This window comes from Castanea sativa, chromosome 1 (genome assembly GCF_040712315.1).
Source record: "Castanea sativa cultivar Marrone di Chiusa Pesio chromosome 1, ASM4071231v1".
Classification (NCBI taxonomy): Eukaryota; Viridiplantae; Streptophyta; class Magnoliopsida; order Fagales; family Fagaceae; genus Castanea; species Castanea sativa.
This window is the reverse complement of record NC_134013.1, coordinates 32,352,590-32,373,709: the sequence shown is the minus strand read 5'-3', so window position 1 is coordinate 32,373,709 and position 21,120 is coordinate 32,352,590. Positions and strand designations below refer to the sequence as shown.

The 21,120-nt window shown below is 32.3% G+C and overlaps 1 protein-coding gene across 1 annotated transcript; it reads left to right on the top strand.

Annotated features, from left to right (window-relative positions):
* Positions 1 to 14,511: 14,511 nt before the first annotated feature.
* On the top strand, positions 14,512 to 19,870 carry LOC142641688 (protein SGT1 homolog A-like). Its single transcript, XM_075816166.1, has 10 exons — positions 14,512 to 14,899; positions 15,040 to 15,109; positions 16,290 to 16,414; positions 16,610 to 16,748; positions 17,340 to 17,436; positions 17,620 to 17,685; positions 18,275 to 18,413; positions 18,611 to 18,693; positions 18,862 to 18,966; positions 19,483 to 19,870. Exons 1-10 carry the CDS (start codon positions 14,734 to 14,736, stop codon positions 19,588 to 19,590), a joined length of 1,098 nt encoding a protein of 365 aa, XP_075672281.1. The 5' UTR covers positions 14,512 to 14,733; the 3' UTR covers positions 19,591 to 19,870.
* Positions 19,871 to 21,120: the final 1,250 nt, after the last annotated feature.

Here is a 21,120-nt window from a genome sequence, read left to right as displayed (position 1 = left end):
TCTCATTCCATGAATTCACCTATTATCTGATCATTAATCTCATTTGAAACTAGTTGTGGAACATAAAAGAGCGAATCATCTTCCATGGCCGAAATGCATATGGTGAATAAATCCCCAAAAAAATCAACTATGATGTTTCCAATCAATTTTGGTTGATCTTGACAATTTCTGCTTCTATCTCTAACTCCAAATATGGTATTTTTCCAAAATCGCTAAGTTGCTTTATTGTGCAAAAACTTTGAGTTGCTGTCACCATTTTTCAACCATTGAAATCTTGATCTTTGGCTTCACAATCGAGTTTCTCTATCCATTAGTACATGAATTTCAGCTTTTAATTCTCTAAGCCAAGAATTGTCTCCCCTCTTCATTGCTTTGGCCTCAATTGTAGCTAACAATTTTTTTCGTCCAACTCCCGCCTTACATTCCCAAAAAAATTCTTCTCCCACCATTCCAAATCTTTACTGCATTGTTTTATTTTTTTTCAAAATGTCACCATCCTCTTCATGCATTCATACCGCCTCCACTGTTTCACCACACCGTGAATCAGACAGCCACGTCTCCTTAAAACGAAACACATTTTTCCTTGGTGGAGCCTCCAAACCCGATGAGTTGATGAAAATTGGCACATGGTCTGACGAAACACATCTGAGGTGAGTTACCCTTGAACCTGGGAATTTTAGAAGGAACATTATTTGCCAAAGCACTATCTAATCGTTCCCATATGGAGTGATCATCAGTAAAGTGTTTGCTCCAAGTGAATTTGGAACCTTCAAATCCCAAATCAATGAAACCGCATTCATCAATAACATCTCTGAAGCCTTGGATCTAATTATGGCCCCTCAAAACTCCCCCTAATTTTTCATCTTGCTTACTGATTTTATTAAAATCCCCGGCACAAAGACATGGGATAGATTATGGGCTCTCAAAACTCCCCCCAATCCAGTGAACCTCCATTCCGTTTCCAAATTTTTATCGAAAGTGGCATCAATAAAGTACTTATGACATCCTCAATTGTTACATTTGCATCTCATTTCCAGAAAAGCACTAGTCCGCCTTCTCTCCTCCCACTAGAAATAGGAATGGCAACGGGTCGGGTTCGGACCGGGTTTTTGTATACCCGGACCCGACCCGCAAGCCAAGACCCGAAACCTGGACCCGGCCCGATTATTAATCGGGTTTTTTTCTCGGAGCCCATACCCGCCCCGCCGGGCCCCACGGGCTCCGCGGGCCCCGTTTATCTTCTTGAGCCCAAATCCATCCCAACAACAACAAAAAAAAAAATTTGAAGCCCATTAAATTTTTTTCCTAAATTCAAGCCATTTAACATGGCCCAAATGCCAAAATTTGGCATTTAGGCCACATTATAGGGTAACCAAATCAAACCAAATTATAAGTTAATCATAAATCGATAAATCACCTATTAATTATACATTAATAAATCACAACTAAGATTTTAAATCAACAAATCACTTAAAAAGCTACAAAATAAATCCCACAAGTCTAAGAAATTACAAAATGTCTTATCCTCCAACCAACAAATGAAAAAGACTAAGAAATTCTTACAAAATGTCTTATCCTCCATAACCGGGTTTTTATCCGGGCGGGTTTCGGGTCGGGTTTCGGATTTTTTTATAAAACCCGGACCCGACCCGAACCCGCTTCGGGTTTTTTTTTTAAACCCATACCCGACCCTATTCTTTATCGGGCCGGGTAAAATCCGGCCCATTAGGGTCGGGCCGGGCCGGGTATCCGCGGGCCGGATCTAAATTGCCATCCCTAACTAGAAACCTCCCACTTATGATCAAAATTTATGCTGTGAAGAACTTGGTTTAGCCTAGCTTCGTCTGCCCATGTTTTGGTTAAAAACACAACAGAGGGATCTTTTGCCCGAATAATATTTCCAAGTAAGTTCCCAAGCTCACGACAATTCCACACTAAGAGATTCATGATTGTTGGTGGGGTTGATCATCAGCCTCCACCACTTGGAAAGAGAAAACTGCACCATCCTCTAAAACTTGTTTTTTACTGCAAGGTAATTCTAAATGGTCATCCACTGCCAAAAATTTTTGTTTGCCTGCACCTGCAACTTCTGGCTAACCAAAGTTCTAATTTGTGTTTGCTCTGTCCAACCTTGTCCACATTCTAGGTTTTATCTATGCCTTAGTTGTCTCATGCTTCTCACATGACTCGGATCCATTTAAGTTATTTTGGTGACTAGGTTTCAGTTGAGCTGCCACTTGAATGTGATTGAAAATAATTGAATGATCCGAGATTTTAATGGGAATAAAACTACTTTTATCCGTTGAAGAATCTGCACAGCTAGCGCCAGATATCTCGGTTATGACTATCTCATTATCTACTGAAATAATTGATTCTGGATTGTGTGGGATATTGGTAGAAACATGGACTTGAATACGACTAGATTCGTTTCTCGAATTAATTGGATCATTAATGATTTCGGTCTCCTCCCTTAATTGGGACTTTAATGAGTTGCTTGTCGCTGCCAAGGTGTGCACCACCGTAGTCTCCTCCGTTGGTGGTGGCTCATCGTGGTTCATGCCCTCATGTTCGGACCTGGTTTCGCCTCCCTGGGAAGCAAATGGCACTGATGGCTTGCGCTTAGGTGTGTAAAAACCTAGGACGACAACGACACTTCGCCACAAGGGAAAGAAAGATGGAGCACAGAGAGTTGGACAAAATTTCTTTTGATTTTCTGTTAGACTTCCTTCACTTTCCAACCAGATATCACAATCCTGATAAGTGTGATCCAATCTGCCACACCAATAACATATGTTTGGTAGGCGCTCGTATTTAAACGTTATCCAAGTTTTTTTCCATTCTTCAAAGATACGACTTGGTCACAGCACAAAGGTAAAGATACATCCAACTCCACCTGAATTCTCATAAAATTACCACCCTCAGTTTCAGCTGGGTCAGTTGAGTGTATGACTTGTCCTACAACTTCGCAAATTTTCTCGAAAGCCTTGATATTCAAATATTTGTACAAAATCCCATGAACTTGCACCCAGAATAGAATCCTTTCAAACTTTAGTTCTTCCATAGCAATACTTTTGTCGTATTTTTGTATGACCACTGAGTGTTTGTCAAAATTCCAGGGCTCTACACTAAGAACCTTGTCCACTTCATTAGCATTTTCGAAGATGAAAAGAATTACATGATCTCCAAGATTTCTGACCTTGAATCCGCTTTTCGAACGCCACAATGGAGTGAAAGTTTATGTAATTGCATCAATATTAAGGGCTCGTTTCGAGAGGAATTTTGCTGCTATGATATGCTCTTAAGAGCTAAGCTTACTCTCTAAACAGCAACATAGACCCTCCCTATCAGAGAGCAAGAGTTATGTCCAGTTTTGTGGTAATTCTTCCATTGCAATCAGAGAAAAAGTTGTCAAAACTAGAGTAAGAAAAAGAAAGAAGAGAAAATCTGTTTCCCAAAGAAAAAGAAAAGATGAAATAGAATTTTTGGCCAATTCTTTTGAAGGGTTTCAATTCATTGTATTTTGTGTGTGATTCCATCTTTGTTACAACACACACATATATTCACTTAAAAATTATTTAAGAGCATGATTGTTTTAATCCAAATCATGTTTTTGAAAATACTCACTTTCTTTAAGTATATAGCTAAAATTTTATTTCAAAAGGGCTAATTTGATTTTTTTTTTTTTTTTTTTACGCTTTAAGTTAAAAGAAAGTGGAATTTTTTTTTAAGAAACACACACACACACACACACATATATATATATAGGGGAAGGGGGATGAGATAAGGGAATACACTTACACGCCAATACTAAAACTGCATGTGGCAGTTAGTGTCGCGGAGCAAGTGATAAACTCTTTCTCAATATCACACCTTACCGATGTGGGATGACTCAACAACACTAAGTATCTTTTTTTTTTTTTTGAGAAACACACACACACACACACACACACACATATATAGGGGAAGGGGGATAAGATAAGGGAATACACTCACATACCAACACCAAAACTGCATGCGATAATTAGTGTTGCGGAGCAAGTGATAAACCCCTTCTCATCCCCCTTCCCCTATATATATGTGCGCGCGCGTGTGTGTGTTTCCCAAAAAAAAAAAATAGATACTCAGTGTTGTTGAGTCATCCCACATCGGTAAGGTGTGATATTAAGAAGGGGTTTATCACTTGTTCCGCGATATTAACTGCTGCATGCAGTTTTGGTGTTGGCGTGTGAGTTATTCTCTTATCTTATCCACCTTCCCTTATATATATATATATATATATATATATGTGTGTGTGTGTGTGTGTGTGTGTGTGTGTGTGTGTGTGTTTCTCAAAAAAAAAAAAAGTGGAATTAAAATCTTGGAATTCTTCGGTTAAATTATCAATAAATATCATTTAACATAAAGATCATCAACAATTTACTTTTATTGATGAATTAGCGGTATATCAAAAAATCAAATTTAAATTAAAAATATTCATTAATATCATCAAAATTAAAAAAATAAAGTATTTATAAAAAGATAAAAAGTCAACCTTTTTTTTCTTTTTTGTTGGTAAATCTTATATTAAATTGTGGAAATATATCACGCATAAATAACTTGTTGCACAAAGTACTTGGGAGTTTAAACTTCAAGGAGAAGAGAGCACATATTTGAGCTGTTGGGGTAGTACATGTAGTAATTAGTATTTCTAACCATCTAAAAAATGACATTGGAAATAAATTAACGAAGAAAGATAAGATAAAATGGAGTGGAGTATTGCCGGAGTGGATGGTGTAGTTGTTCATATACAGGAGAGAGAGTATAAGAAATAATAAATTTATGTAGTTAAAAATTTGTATTTTTCTATTTTGTTAAACAAGTAGGTAAATATTTTAGTATAAACAATTAGGAACAAAACTAAGACCATGCCGTTTTAAAGTGATAATTGCAACTTTTAACATGATGACGGTTTAGTGTTGCTGCATTGGTAACAATTATGAACTTAAGAGCCTGTGCATTCACAGTACAGGCTCTTTAATGGCCTATTTGGATGTTTAAAAAAGGAGGGAGAATAGAGTAGAGGGAGGGAGAGTAATTTAAATCCCTTGTTTGGAAGTTTTTTAAAGAAGGAGGAGGAGAGATTTGGAGGGGTTTGAGGGGATTTTAACTACCTCTAACTTCTTATTTTTAATTTTTCCAAATTGGAGAGATTTGGACGGAAAGTAGAGTAGATAAATTATTGACTAAATAAATTCTCCAATTTACCCTTTTTAAATTAACAAAATTACAAACCAATTAATCATAGACCCATGTTGCAATTTTTTCAAATATGGGTAAATTTGTCTATTTAATCATTTCCTCTCCTCTCCATCCCAATTTTAAAAATATCCAAACAAGGGGAAGGGCTAATTACTCTCTTCCCCCTTACTAATTTTAAAAACATCCAAACAAGGTGGAGGGTAATCATTTCACTCTACTCTCCTCCTCACTACTCTCCTTTCCTCTACTCTCCTCCCTCTCTAAACTTCCAAACAGGTCATAAGAGCCTTTGAACTTAAGAGCCTATGAACTTAGGCCATTTTGAATATATACTATTGTCAATTTCTTTAAAACATTCTCTCATTTTATTGTGTGTGTGATAAAATTAAAAATATTTAGTATTTTAAATAACTAAATAAAAAACCAAAAAATGAAACTTGATGGAGGAAAATGACAACTCATTAAACTTATAGGTGTAACTTATATCTTCATGTGATATTGCTTTATGTAAAAAATGCATTTTTAATTATAGGACGTGTACGTCATCGTATGACCAATTCATCATTTGTTTTAACAGTACATAAAACAATACCACATAAAGATTAAGTATTACATTTTTCTTTATTTATCTATCTATACTACTATTTAAGGGATTTCACCTGTTTGGATTTCATATTTTAGATGTCTAAAGTACCCTCATCATATCCACTTACAAGTTTTCAACTAACGAGGATAAATATGTAAATTAAATCTCCTACACTTTAAAAACTACAACCTCACGTACGTTTTGCAGTTTCTATCTCACTTGCTATCTCTCATTCTTCTTCAGATTGAAGATATTTAGTTTAGCTTTACATCCTCCTTTCTTTTTCTTCAGATTAAAGACATTTATTGTCTCCAACAAATTTTCAGGTTCTATCTTTTGCAAGTTCTTCTTTGTTTTATTTGAGCTCTACTCTTTTTTTTTTTTAATATGCATCACGTTAACTCTTTTTTTGTTCTAAATGTAATTTTGAAATGAATGGTTCCTTCATATACTCTATCACTGTACTTCTTAATGAATTGTCATTTAATGTTGTAGGTATTCTGATCCAAAGACAGGGCTGCCTTATGCTACAAAAGAAGCATTTAACCAACAAATTTTCAGGTTCTATTTTTTGCAAATTCCTCTTTGTTTTCTTTTCTTTGGTTTATGAATGACTTTCTTTGAGTTCTATTTTTTTTTTTTTATGTATCACGTTAACTTTTTTATTTTTTAAATGTAATTTTGAAAATTTGATTAATGATCAAAATATAAATGATCAATTACTATTTCCTCACTTCTTTTTTCTTTTTTTCCTTCTACATATTTTTCTTTTTCTTTTTAAAATTTTTTTTTTTACCATCATTGTATATGTTTTTGGCGTTATTTTTTATTATTTAGTTATTTATTTAAATAGTTGATGATGTGGTGATTAGATTTTAAAGAGTCCATGATGGAGTTAAATTCTAAAAAATCTTTATCTTCTATTTCCTCACTTCTTTTTTCTTTTTTTTTTCCTTCTCCGTATTTTCTTTTCTTTTTAGGAAATTTTTTTTCTACCTTCATTGTATATGTTTTTGGTGTTAAAGTTTTTTAGTTTTTTTTTTTAACCATCATTGTATATGTTTTTGGCATTAAATTTTATTTTTTTATTTAGTTATTTATTTAAATAGTTGATGATGTGGTGATTAGATTTTAAAGAGTCCATGATAGAGTTAAATTCTAATTTTGGTTTGTTGATTAATTTTTTTTTTCAAAATACTTGGTTTAACCCTAATTCTTTTATCTCTCTTAGGTTCACGTACGCTCAAATTTTTTGGATTGCATTGAGGAGTCATTGGAATGGAATATTAGATAAGTTCAGGTGAGAGATTTTACAAGAATTATTATATGCATTAAGCATCACATAAAGTGGTTGTTATCTAAGAAATTGTTGTAAAAAAATTTCTTTTGATATAGAAACTATATTTATCATTTGTATAATTCTATGTCAAATTCAATTTAAATTTTTTTCTATAAGTATTAATTTACTACTTCATAAAAAATGTTACGTACCTTTTTCTCAGTTTTAAAGATTGTTGATGTTGTTGATATATTTGAAATTTAAACTGTTTTTAACTTTTGTTATGGATGTGTAGTAAGTGACTAACTTTTAGGACTAAAAAACAAATTTTTTGGATTAAACAAAAATTGATAAATGTTATTAAATTTTTTTTAAAAAGAACAACAACACCAAAAGAAATGTGTATCTCCTGCCATAAAATTTGAAATTTAAGCTTTTATTGACTTATGTTATGGATGTTTAGTAAATGGCTAAATTTTAGGATTAAAAAACTACATTTTAGGATTAGACAAAAAATTATAATTGCCATACATAAAAGTTGAAAAAAAAAATCAACAACACCAAAAAGGAAAAAAAAAAAACAAACAAACAAATGTGGATGTGTAGTTACTAAATTTTAGGATCTTTCTAGGAGCATTTCCTTTAACAAAAAACTTATTAATTTACTTATGTACCTTACAAAAATGCAATATAAGTATTGATAATCATAGTTTGTCAATTTTAAACTCATTGGATACTCAGCTATTGTAAAAATTAGTAGAAGCATCCAAATCCCAATCCAAAAATGCAAGCCATGTATCAGGTGGTTGGGTAGTTTTTAAACGTGGGATAGAAAGTGGGATTTTTAAAAAAATAGTACATGGATAGAACATGAGATTTTTTTAAACATGTAGTTTTTTTTTTTCCAAAATATGGAAGAGATTAAAAAGAAAAAAAAAAAGAGGAAAACGTGAATTTGGGTTAAAAAAAAGGTGGTCGGGTAGTTTTTAAATGTGGGATAGAAAGTGGGATTTTTTTAAATAGTACATGGATAGAACATGAGATTTTTTTTAAACGTGTAGCTTTTTTTTTATTATTATAAACTTTTAAATAAGGATAGGGTCACACCAATTCCCCACCTTATCCCTAAAATTTAGCCTTTTATTTTCTTTCAAAATCAGATATGTTAGTGCCTAAATATAAGGATATGGATGGAGAAGTTATAGTAGTGGTTTTATAGTAGTCTTCCCCCCCCCCCCCAAAATATGGAAGAGATTTATAATAAAAAGAAGAAGAGGAATACGTGAATTTGAATAGAATATACTAGCCTCTGAGCACGCGTGTGGAGGCTCTTATATTTTTTGGGTAAAGGTTAATTTAAAACATTTATTATAATTTGGGATTACTACATTTTTCAATCACAAAAAAAAAAAAGAAAAAAAAAACCTAGGGGTGTGATGAGTATTATGTGTGGTTAAATTATTTTTCATCACACCCATAGGTTTTTTTTTGTGATTGAAAAATGTAGTAATCTCAAATTATAATAAATATTCTAAATTAACCATTACCCAAAAAATAGAAGAGCCTCTGAGCACGCGCGTGAGTCTAGTATATATAATTCATGTGTTACAACAAGTTGAGTGAGGGATTTGAAAATTGAAACCTTAGTTCCAAAATTTCAGAGAATTCAAACTATAATGGTTTTTTTTTTATACTTTTCTTCATTTTTTGAAAAATGTTTTTTGATATAAAATTATGATATTTTATTCACTTTCTAAATAATTTGTGTATCTCAATACCCTAAAGTATATCGTATATAAAAATAATTAAAAATAATGTTTTTTAGATAAAAGACAGAAAATAAAAATAATTGATATTGTTCACGATTTAGCAGGTAATTAAAGAGAATTGGATTACCAAGGTTGAACCAATTCCGCTTTATTAAAACTAGACTCTGAGCACGCGCATGAGCGCATGCTCAGAGGCTCTTCTATTTTTTGGGTAAGGGTTAATTTAGAATATTTATTATAGTTTGAGATTACTACATTTTTCAATCACAAAAAAAAAAAAAAACCTATGGGTGTGATGAAAAATAATTTAACCACACATAATACTCATCACACCCCTAGTTTTTTTTTTTTTTTTGTGATTGAAAAATGTAGTAATCCCAAATTATAATAAATGTTCTAAATTAACCTTTACCCAAAAAATATAAGAGCCTCCGCACGCGTGCTCAGAGGCTAGTATATTCTATTCAAATTCACGTATTCCTCTTTTTTTTAATAAATCTCTTCCATATTTTGGGGGGGGGGAGGGGGGGAAGACTACTATAAAACCACTACTATAACTTCTCCATCCATATCCTTATATTTAGGCACTAACATATCTGATTTTGAAAGGAAATAAAAGGCTAAATTTTAAGGATAAGGTGGGGAATTGGTGTGACCCTATCCTTATTTAAAAGTTTATAATAAAAAAAAAAGCTACACGTTTAAAAAAAATCTCATGTTCTATCCATGTACTATTTAAAAAAATCCCACTTTCTATCTCACATTTAAAAACTACCCGACCACCTTTTTTTTAACCCAAATTCACGTTTTCCTCTTTTTTTTTTCTTTTTTTTTTTATCTCTTCCATATTTTGGAAAAAAAAAAAACTACACGTTTAAAAAAATCCCATGTTCTATCTATGTACTATTTTTAAAAAAATCCCACTTTCTATCCCACGTTTAAAAACTACCCAACCACCTGATACATGGCTTGCATTTTTGGATTGGGATTTGGATGCTTCTACTAATTTTTACAATAGCTAAGTATCCAATGAGTTTAAAATTGACAAACTATGATTATCAATACTTATATTGCATTTTTATAAGGTTCATAAGTAAATTAATAAGTTTTTTGTTAAAGAAAATGCTCCTAGAAAGATCCTAAAATTTAGTAACTATACATCCACATTTGTTTGTTTGTTTTTTTTTTTTCCTTTTTGGTGTTGTTGATTTTTTTTTTTTCAACTTTTATGTATGGCAGTTATAATTTTTTGTCTAATCCTAAAATGTTGTTTTTTAATCCTAAAATTTAGCCATTTACTAAACATCCATAACATAAGTCAATAAAAGCTTAAATTTCAAATTTTATGGCAGGAGATACACGTTTCTTTTGGTGTTGTTGTTCTTTTTAAAAAAATTTAATAACATTTATCAATTTTTGTATAATCCAAAAAAAAAAAAATTTTAGTCCTAAAAGTTAGTCACTTACTACACATCCATAACAAAAGTTAAAAATAGTTTAAATTTCAAATATATCAACAACATCAACAATCTTTAAAACTGAGAAAAAGGTATGTAACATTTTTTATGAAGTAGTAAATTAATACTTATAGAAAAAAATTTAAATTGAATTTGACATAGAATTATACAAATGATAAATATAGTTTCTATTACAAAAGAAATTTTTTTACAACAATTTCTTAGATAACAACCACTTTATGTGAGGTTTAATACATATAATAATTCTTGTAAAATCTCTCACCTGAACTTATCTAATATTCATTCCAATGACTCCTCAATGCAATCCAAAAAATTTGAGCGTACGTGAACCTGAGAGAGATAAAAGAATTAGGGTTAAACCAAGTATTTTGAAAAAAAATAATAATAATCAACAAACCAAAATTAGAATTTAACTCTATCATAGACTCTTTAAAATCTAATCACCACATCATCAACTATTTAAATAAATAACTAAATAAAAAAATAAAATTTAATGCCAAAAACATATACAATGATGGTTAAAAAAAAAAAAACTAAAAAACTTTAACACCAAAAACATATACAATGAAGGTAGAAAAAAAATTTCCTAAAAAGAAAAAAAAATACGTAGAAGGAAAAAAAAAAAAAAAGAAAAGTGAGGAAATAGAAGATAAAGATTTTTTAGAATTTAACTCCATCATGGACTCTTTAAAATATAATCACCACATCATCAACTATTTAAATAAATAACGAAATAATAAAAAATAACGCCAAAAACATATACAATGATGGTAAAAAAAAAATTCTTAAAAAGAAAAAGAAAAATATGTAGAAGGAAAAAAAGAGAAATGAAGTGAGGAAATAGTAATTGATCATTTATATTTTGATCATTAATCAAATTTTCAAAATTACATTTAAAAAAAAAAAAAAGAGTTAATGTGATACATAAAAAAAAAAAATAGAACTCAAAGAAAGTCATTCATAAACCAAAGAAAAGAAAACAAAGAAGAACTTGCAAAAAATAGAACCTGAAAATTTATTGGTTGAATGCTTCTTTTGTAGCATAAGGCAACCATGTCTTTGGATCATAATACCTACAACATTAAATGACAATTCATTAAGAAGTACAGTGGTAGAGTATATGAAGGAACCATTCATTTCAAAATTACATTTTAAAAAAAAAAAGAGTTAACGTGATGCATATTAAAAAAAAAAAAGTAGAGCTCAAAGAAAACAAAGAAGAACTTGCAAAAGATAGAACCTGAAAATTTGTTGGAGACAATAAATGTCTTTAATCTGAAGAAAAAGAAAGGAGGATGTAAAGCTAAACTAAATATCTTCAATCTGATGAAGAATGAGAGATAGCAAGTGAGATAGAAACTGCAAAACGTACGTGAGGTTGTAGTTTTTAAAGTGTAGGAGATTTAATTTACATATTTATCCTCGTTAGTTGAAAACTTGTAAGTGGATATGATGAGGGTACTTTAGACATTCAAAATGTGAAATTCAAACAGGTGAAGCCCCTTAAATAGTAGTATAGATAAAATTGTCTATACTACTATTTAAGGGACTTCTCCTGTTTGGAATCCTTAATTTTGATGCCTAAAATACCCTCAAATTTACTAATTTATAAAGCTTAAATGGTAGGGTTATACATGTAAAAAAAAAATCACATTTTTTTTTTTTTAAACAAAAATCACATTCAAACCAACGTTCAAATGTTTCTATAAAAAAACCACTTTCAAATCTATAACAAAAGTTTTGAATAACTACTCTGCTAAAAAACCCTGAAAATTAAAAACAAATCCAAAAAATTTCAAATAGCAAGTCCAAACCCAACCCACATTCAGATTCTTAAAAAAATAAAAAAACTATGCTATCTTTGACAAAAGCTTCGAATAACTACTACTAAAATAACTGAAGGAAGATTCCGATAACTATTCTAATAAAAAACTGAAGTTAAAGCCTCCAATGAAGGAGGTTAGAGCCTCCTATGAAGGAGACGAAGCTTCAATTGCTATAAGTCATAGAACAAGAATCCTCTTAATGATTTTTAACTTGAATGGATATACTTTGCTGCATTAATCACAGGTAGGCATTAATAAGTGTTTCTTCAATGGGAGGGTGTTAATTAGTGTTCTTTGTTATTAGTAGTTTAGCACCGGTGCCAATTGGATGTAATTTTAGATGTTGAAATTAATCTGTGGTGATAAATTCTTTTTTTTTTTTTTAACAAAATGAAATAAATGGTGTTGAAACCATCTTTACAAATCTATTAAGTTTACGTATATATTAAATTTGTATTAAAAATTTTACCATGATGTATTGTAACTTTCATTTATATATTTTGATATTCCCAATTAGTTTATATAGAGATGTTTAATTAGAAGGGTGACTGCCTTACAATATAATTTGTGTATTATACCAATCTTATTTAAGGTAAAGTTGCCAGAACAAAGGCTTCGTAGACATTGATTTCAAAAATAATTTGCTTAACTCTCTTATGCTTCTATTTTGGTATGGATTTTGTAAGACTAGTTGGGGATTTGACAATGATTCAAGTGTGTTGGATTCAACTCAATGGACTCCTCCGCATCCTATGTGGTTTAAGATCATTGTAGGTCCTCCCATAGAGTTGCTCTGCAGTTCGAAGCATTGTGGAATGTGGACACTTCATTATAGGCTGCGTATTATGATGCTCAGTTTGATATTGGTGTTGGCATCTTTGAAACAAATATGTTGCCTGCTGTTCAAGCTTTGAAGTTCTGTAATCCCAAATTATAGATTTGTGTTCATTTTGTTTCTTCGTTGCTTTCTTCCATCCAAATTAATAGTGTTGTGATAATGTTAGCAAAGTAGGCTGTTTTTATTAAGGATGATTGTAATTGGTTGGAACTTGGAAGATTCGTTTAGTCAGTTTATTCAAGCTGTCACTTCCGATGTACCAATGTAATTTTCATTCTTAAAGCATTCATATCAGTCTCACCAATTTAATATTTCAGCAAAAATTTATCTAAACTCAGCCAAAACAAGCTTGCATTAGCCTTACTAAATTAACTAAAGTTTGTAAAGAGGATAGTCTCATCGCTACATGTAGTGAGCCTCTATCCTCACTATATTAAATTTCAATGTTGATAAAGTATTGAGGCTGATGTGTGTGTATGAAAATAATAGATAGTTAAACAAGCAAAAGTAGAGTCTTTTGGATTAGTTTAGCTAACTATTTGAGGAAACTGATGTGAATGCTTTTAATTAAATAGTTTTTTAAAATACTTGGCAAACATAGTAATATGAGATCTCAATCAAAAGGATGTAGAGAGTCCAAAATTTCTTGATGACATTATCTTTAGTTACACACTTACACTATGTAATCACTTCGGGACAAATTCTGGATTTGGAATTATTTATCTTCACTAATTATTTATGGTTTGGAAATTTGGTTAAATTAATGGATAATTTATGCTTCCAAATTTTACTCGGATCCAATAATCTAAACGCAAAGCAATCACTTGGTTAAACGAGACCACAAATTCATGTGAAATGTTATTATGTAGTCGTGGACTTTTGTAGAATTGGACCCTTTTAGGTGGGTAAGTTTTACATAAGGATTTAACATGTTTAATTGGATGGGAAAATGTTCACGTGTGAATATAGGTTCAGGTGTGTGAATTTTTCTATACAAGATTTAATCACGATCGGATCCATCTATTTGGATAATTGGCAAACGCATATATCTCGAATAGCATTAAATAAAAAGTTTTGACATTCAAAATAAAAAATAACCTCTCCATTGAAAATTTTAGGAATTACTAGCACATGCTCAAAGGCTCTTAAACTTTTTTTGTAAAGAATAATTTTCATTCATCATAATTCGGAGTAGATATATTTTTTAATCACAAAATTTTCTAAGAGTATGATAAGATTTTTATAATAATTAATTATTTCACACACACCCATAGTGCTCATTACACTCTTAAAAATTTATGTGATTGAAAAATGCAGCTATATCAAATTATGACGAATGAAAATTAATCTTTACAAAAAAAAAAAAAAATTAGGAGATTTTGAGCACGCCAGTAAGCGTGTGCTTAGTGACCAGTAAATATGTATAAATGACAAACTGCATGCAATTTCCCGAACCTACATATAAAGTATGTCGGTTCCTCTTCCTTAATCCTTATCCGACCTGTACTTTGTAAAACCCAATTTCTCTAGAAGAACACAACTCAACTTCTTTGAAAGTACAGACTCTCCTTATATATATATATATACTCCACGCTATTCCTATTTCCCTCCCCACACACACACACTCTCTCTCTCTCTCTCTCTCCTTCTCTCTCGAATTTTGAGCCTTTTTTTTTTTTTTTTTGTTGATTGGTATTTGACGCTCAGCTCTGCCCAACCATGGCAAGTTCGCTTGAAATTGCAAAGAAGGCAAAAGAAGCCTTTGTGGACGACAGCTTCAAACTCGCCGTTGACCTCTTCTCTGAGGCCATTGACTTGAGCCCTAACGACGCCAATCTCTTCGCAGACCGGGCCCAGGCCCATCTCAAACTCAACAATCTCACTGGTACACTGTGTTTTAAAATCAATAGTACAATGGGGAGGAGTATTTGAATTCGGGTTCTGTTTTGTGTATAATAATTTTATGTAAACTTCGATTTTTTTTTTTATTTTTTTTTTTTATGTTGATGTTTAAATTTTGAGCAGAAGCGGCTGCCGATGCAAGTAAGGCAATTGAGATTGATCCTTCCATGGCCAAGGCTTACCTTCGTAAAGGGTGCGTATATATACTATACTATACTATACATGACTTGAATTTAATACTTACGAATAGCAATTTTAGTCTCTCAAGTTCAAAACGACCATCTTTTAGTCTAAAATTGAAATGTGTAACATGTCATCACTCTATAGGAATTAAAAGCGATCACTTTTAAGTTTTTTAGGTGCTTTTATCGCTCATGAATTGAAATTTCAGGTCTAAGTGTTTTAATTGAACAATAATATATAGATAGCGGAATCCTATTGTGCAGGATGAATTTCTATCAATGCAGAAAGTCATCATAAATAAATGAATTTTTTTCAATTTTCTTGAAAATTTTTGGAAATAGAGTTTTAATTGGAGCCCCGCCTTATAGAACAAGCACCTCATGTAAGAGCAAACTTTTATCATTACGTTTTTATTTTATGTAAGATCCAATTTTTTATGTTTTATATTTATTATTTATATATGGTCAAGGTGTGTAAATTTTTGTTAATATGACACTATTTTTTTTTTTTGAATTAATATTTTAAAATTTTTCATCTTTGCATTATTAATTCTCTATGTTCTTAATATGCATTCCAAATTTTATGACAATAAGATGGTATTTACTATCTAATCAATAAACTTATGTTTTTTGTAATATTTTGAAGTACAAAATTTGAAAATTTAAACATTTTAATTTTATATATGAAATAGTTAGTTGTCTCTAATTATCTTGACATTTGCCACTATAGAGGCTTTAAGGAGACAATGTAAACCCAACAATGGATTTGTGAAAAGAACACATCCGATATAAAGTTATTAAGTAGTTTAACATTGATTGGTTATTCAATTAGCTTTAATATTGTAAAATAGCTTCTTCTTCTTCTTTTTTGGTGGTAATCCATTATATGCTTTTCAATTCCCTTTGTTTTTCAATTCCCTTCGTACATTTTATAGTTTGCTCAATATTTTTTCCAGTCTCCTTGCATGTTTGGGGATCCCAATGACTTGGGAATTCTAGAATATTTGAATCCTTGATTTAGATATTGATTTGTGATGCACCACAAAGTTTTTTCTTTTTCAATGATTGGGCTGCCTGTTTACATCATGTTCATCTGATTGTACAAGTGTTCTAATGATATTGAATTGTTATACTTCAAAACAATTAAAACTCTGAACTTATCCGTTGAGTTTTTTACTTTGTAATCTACAGCACTGCCTGTATGAAGCTTGGTGAATATCTTACTGCTAAGGAAGCCCTAGAGATTGGTGCATCTTTGGCACAAAATGATTCAAGATTCACGAAGCTGCTTAAAGAATGTGATCAGCATTTGGCAGGTATGTAATTGTCTCCAATCAGTCCGGACTTTAATGCTTTGCAGTTTTTAGAATCAAGCTCTAAGCTTTGATCTTTGGCAATTATTGCTTAGCTGGTAAATCTTTTAGAAGCGTTTAAGATAGTGGTATATATATTATTTTTTTCAAATCTTTTTTTAGAGAAAACTAATGATTGAACCTAATGCTTGTCACCAGATTTTCAACCAAGTACTGTACCTGCTTCTGCTGCCTCTAAATTGTCTGATACAACTGCTGGAACTCTTGAAGAATCTAAAAAAGGATGTGGCATGTCCCAGCAGATTAGCACGATTACATCGGTCAGACCAAAATACAGGTTCTTGCAGTTTCTCTTACATAATATGTTGTGTCTTGACTACCCAGAATCTGTATTACAAAAATAGTTGCCCCTGTAACTATGTAACTTTTCATTGAACTTGCTAGTTATCCTTCAAGCCCTTATGCATGCTTTCACTTCATCCATTGTACTATGATTATGTAGCCATAAATCAAAATATTAAAGCGGCAATGTGCTGAAACCCTTACTTAGCCTCTGTCCTCACAAGTCAGAAATGGAGGAAAACCCTTAGATTACTCCACACACACACACACACACACACACACTATATATATATATATATATATATATACCAAACTGTTGCTACATGGAATACAAAGCCAAATCATTTAGGGTACTAGGGTTATTTGTGCCTCCTGTTGGACCTTACCGAGTTACAACACTAAAACTACCACAATTGCCTCTACTGTCCTCACCCATTTCTGCCATTTAATCATTTTTAATGTCAATATTAGTACAAGAAAGGAAACAATAAAATGTTTAGGTTGATTATAACAAGGATAAATATGTTTCATTCTTCCTTGGTTTTTTATTATTTTTATGGTCATCTGATAATTGATGATTGAACAGTCATGGATACTACCAGAAGCCAGAGGAAGTGGTTGTCACAATTTATGCGAAGGGCATACCAGCAAACAACATAGTTGTTGAGTTTGGAGAACAGATTGTACGTTTCCCTTCTAAAGATATCTTTTCTTTTTCTTTTTCTTTTTTCAAACATAAATTATACATTTTTTTACCCTCATTCAAACTGCTGCTGTTTGTTGATTTATTCTGTTCAATATTAGATAGCTTTTCTAGTATCTTTACAAATAGTTGATAAGCTAATTTAAATTTTTTTATGTTGCAGCTGAGTGTCACAATTGGCATCCATGATGAAGATGCTTATTATTTTCAGCCTCGATTGTTTGGGAAGGTATTGCATGAATTTCATGATTTTATGGCATTGCTTCTTGCACGGATCCATGGATCATATAAGAATTTACACTTCTTTATCTACCTGTTTGAATATTAGGAGGGCATTACTGTCAAATGTATAATCCATGTTTAATAATTGCATAGTGTAAAGCATCTGTTCTCTTCTCCTTGAGCCCTGAATGTGCCTGTTTTGCCAGTGGAGAAAAGAAAACTCTGTTTCTCTTTTTCTTCCAATTGTATGGTTTGTAATAAGGAGCATGAAGTGGAGCAAGTATTCACTCATAATTTCCCCTTTAGGCTGAGGTTGGGAGTGAAAGTTGGGGTTCAAGAAGAATAGGCACCAAAGTTTTCTGTACCCCCCCTACCCTGCCTAGGCCCTCTCTTCATCAATTTTTCTGCATAACAATGTCTTTCTTTTCCCCCCTTAATTTTTCTCTTGTATAAAGTGAACCATATGGATAAATGAACACTCCTAATTGTCCTTTTTTCAAAACAAGACCATAAAGGATTGGTTGTTTGACCAAAAAGATGCATGAATACTTGTAATCTGATTTTGGATTTTTTTTTTTTTTTTTTGTGGAAAACAGATAATTCCTGATAAGTGCAGATATGAAGTATTGTCGACTAAAGTTGAAATCCGTCTTGCGAAAGCTGAAATTATCAACTGGCCATCACTTGAATATAGCAAGGAAATTGCAGTAACTCAAAAAGTGAATGTGTTGTCAGGTAATCCATGTGCCTTCATTATGCATACTTGAGCTGCAATCATGAACATTGAATATTGTCACTGTACTCCAATTATACTTCATCATTTTTAAAGTAGACGCAGTACACCAAATAACCATTGGTACTGGTAAAAACCAGAAGTGATCTTTATTATTTCCTTGGTTGCTAATAACTTGTTTCTTATTATGATTTTGCAGTTGAATGTCAAAGGCCTGCATATCCATCTTCAATGCCAAGAAAAAGAGATTGGGATAAGTTGGAAGCGCAAGTGAAGCAAGAGGTAGTTTTATATGGGAGGATTTCTGTTTTCAATACTCTCCCTTCCCTCCCCCTAAAAGAACCCTAAATTATAGAATTAAAACAATCATGAAATTTTGTCTGCATATCTGCTTTTCATTCATATTATCGTTGCTTTAAGGTATTAACCTCTCGATGATCTGAAATTCAGGAGAAAGAAGAGAAGCTGGATGGTGATGCAGGTGTAAACAGGATGTTCCAAGACATATATCAAAATGCAGACGAGGACATGAGGAGAGCTATGAGCAAATCTTTTGTAAGTTTCCTACAGATTGTGCAATTCAAAATAAAGTACACTTGCGTTACCTAGAGTTCAGATATATATATATACATATACACACACATAATTTGGCTCCACATGATTAATTTTCAAGCCTTTACTCCTTAATCCCCTCTTAGGGTATACCTTTCTCGCCATTTTGGCTGGCCAGACTTGTCCATGACCTGTTTTATTTTCTCCATATTGGGACTCCGGGAGATATTTTTAGCAAATAATTCTGTTACCACCTTATATGCTTATTGCATCAACAAAATCTCAGTTGACCATGCTTTGATTTATATGGTAGAATTCTTTTTTTTTTTTTTGTTGAGAATCATATTGTAGAATTCAGTAGATAAGAGGCATAGAGCTACCCTTATTCTATATTTTCTTTTTATTCTTTTTTTCCCTGTTAAATCCTTTATTTAAACAAGCAATGTTCAAACTTTCTTGGAGATTTCCTTTTCTTCTTAAACTCGTTGAGAGTTCTAATGTGACATTTCAACATTACAGATGGAGTCCAATGGGACAGTGCTATCAACAGACTGGACTGACGTGGGTTCAAAGAAGGTGGAAGCCACTGCACCTGACGGTATGGAGTTGAAGAAATGGGAGTATTAATGCCAAGCACCAGCTGAGATCACAGTGACAGCGAGATCTGATTTTTCTCTTTGAACACCAATTTTGTTTTCTATCAGCGTTTGTTTATCATTTGTTTTTTAAAATTTTCTATTAGGTTCTATTTGTCTAGGTTGTGACAACGAGCTATAGTTCAAATAGCATATCCTCTCGTTTAAAATTGTAAAAAGTGAAAAGTGGAGGGTGAGGTCATGAGTTTAAACTTCAAAACCCATTGGATTTGTGTTGGCTAGAAATAAGAAAATTTTAATTTTGTGGAACACTGCTATCTTTTGTAGTTCAGTTAGGATTTGTTTCATAGTTACTGTAGTTGTCTGAAACCGTTCAATGGATTCCATGTGTTAAAGAAGCTGGAATGCTGCTTAAAATTTCACTCAGTTCTGAAATGTAACATAAAATTTCATTCAATTTTTCCGTTCTTAAAAAATGCAAGAACTTGGGTCATAAAACTCAATCATTAAGGTCGCCAAAAACTTTGTAGCTCAACTGATTAATACCTCCTAATACTCACCCCCAACTATGGAATTATCAACTATGGAATTATCAAAAGCCTCGATCAAGGCCATGGCAGATATATGTGTGTTAATACTTGGTAACCTTAAAATGGCCCCATATTCTTCTCTAATATTTGAATATTCTTCTCTAATATTGGAATAAAAGAAAAAGGGGAAATTTTACTGTAATGCTAGCTGCTGTTTCTATTACTAAACGCTCTGGCAGAGGGCTATCCTCACATTTTGGGCATTAGGATCTTCTCTATTTGAGATCTATTTTAATATCATCGTAAAATATCAAGACAAATATAAATAGATTCCCTTTCTCCCCTCCCAACTAGAATCTTTCTATCAAATAAAGATATATTTAGAAGTTGCAATTAGGTCAAATTACAACTTTACAAGGCAACCAAAACATCACTGGTATTAGAGCATCAGCAACGAAGAGGGCATATGGCAAATGCAAGGATATTATACCATTTAGGCTCAAAACATCAGCTCCATTGAAAAATGTAAAATACAACTATTGTAAAAAAAAATACAATTGAGCTACAGTGTGATTCTAAATGTAGAATCACATTGTAGCTCAATTGTAAAACCAAATATTATTATTTTATTAATTCTACTGTTGCTTTATCTTCTCACCCTCTCACCAGTACTCTCATCTTTTCTCTCTTTTTTTCTTTCTTCTTTTTCAGTTCGCTGATTCTCTCCTTCAATCCTTCTCCCTCTCTCGTCCCTGTCTTCCCTTTCTTTTTCTTTTTTCCTTTTTTTCTCTATTTTCCCTTGAATCAAGCCTCCGTGGGTCTCAAATTGGGTGGAGCATGGTTCGATGTGGCAGATCGGGGTGGTGCCGTGGCCGTGGATCGGGGTGGTGTCGTGCTCGCCGTGACTAAGCCGCCGTGGGTCTCGGGGTGGTGCCGTGGTGGTGGATCGGGGTGGAGCCGAGATCGCCGTGGATCGTGGGTCTCATGGGTTGGTGGCGCTCGGGTTTGATGTGGAGGTAGATGTGGCAGGT

Bases quoted from the DNA above. Each gene is read 5' to 3' on its own strand.
- LOC142641688 (XM_075816166.1), top strand. From the start codon at position 14,734: ATGGCAAGTTCGCTTGAAATTGCAAAGAAGGCAAAAGAAGCCTTTGTG. The intron at 16,415-16,609 runs GTATGTAATTGT...GCTTGTCACCAG, and splicing joins ATGTGATCAGCATTTGGCAG to ATTTTCAACCAAGTACTGTA. The intron at 18,967-19,482 runs GTAAGTTTCCTA...TCAACATTACAG, and splicing joins GAGCTATGAGCAAATCTTTT to ATGGAGTCCAATGGGACAGT.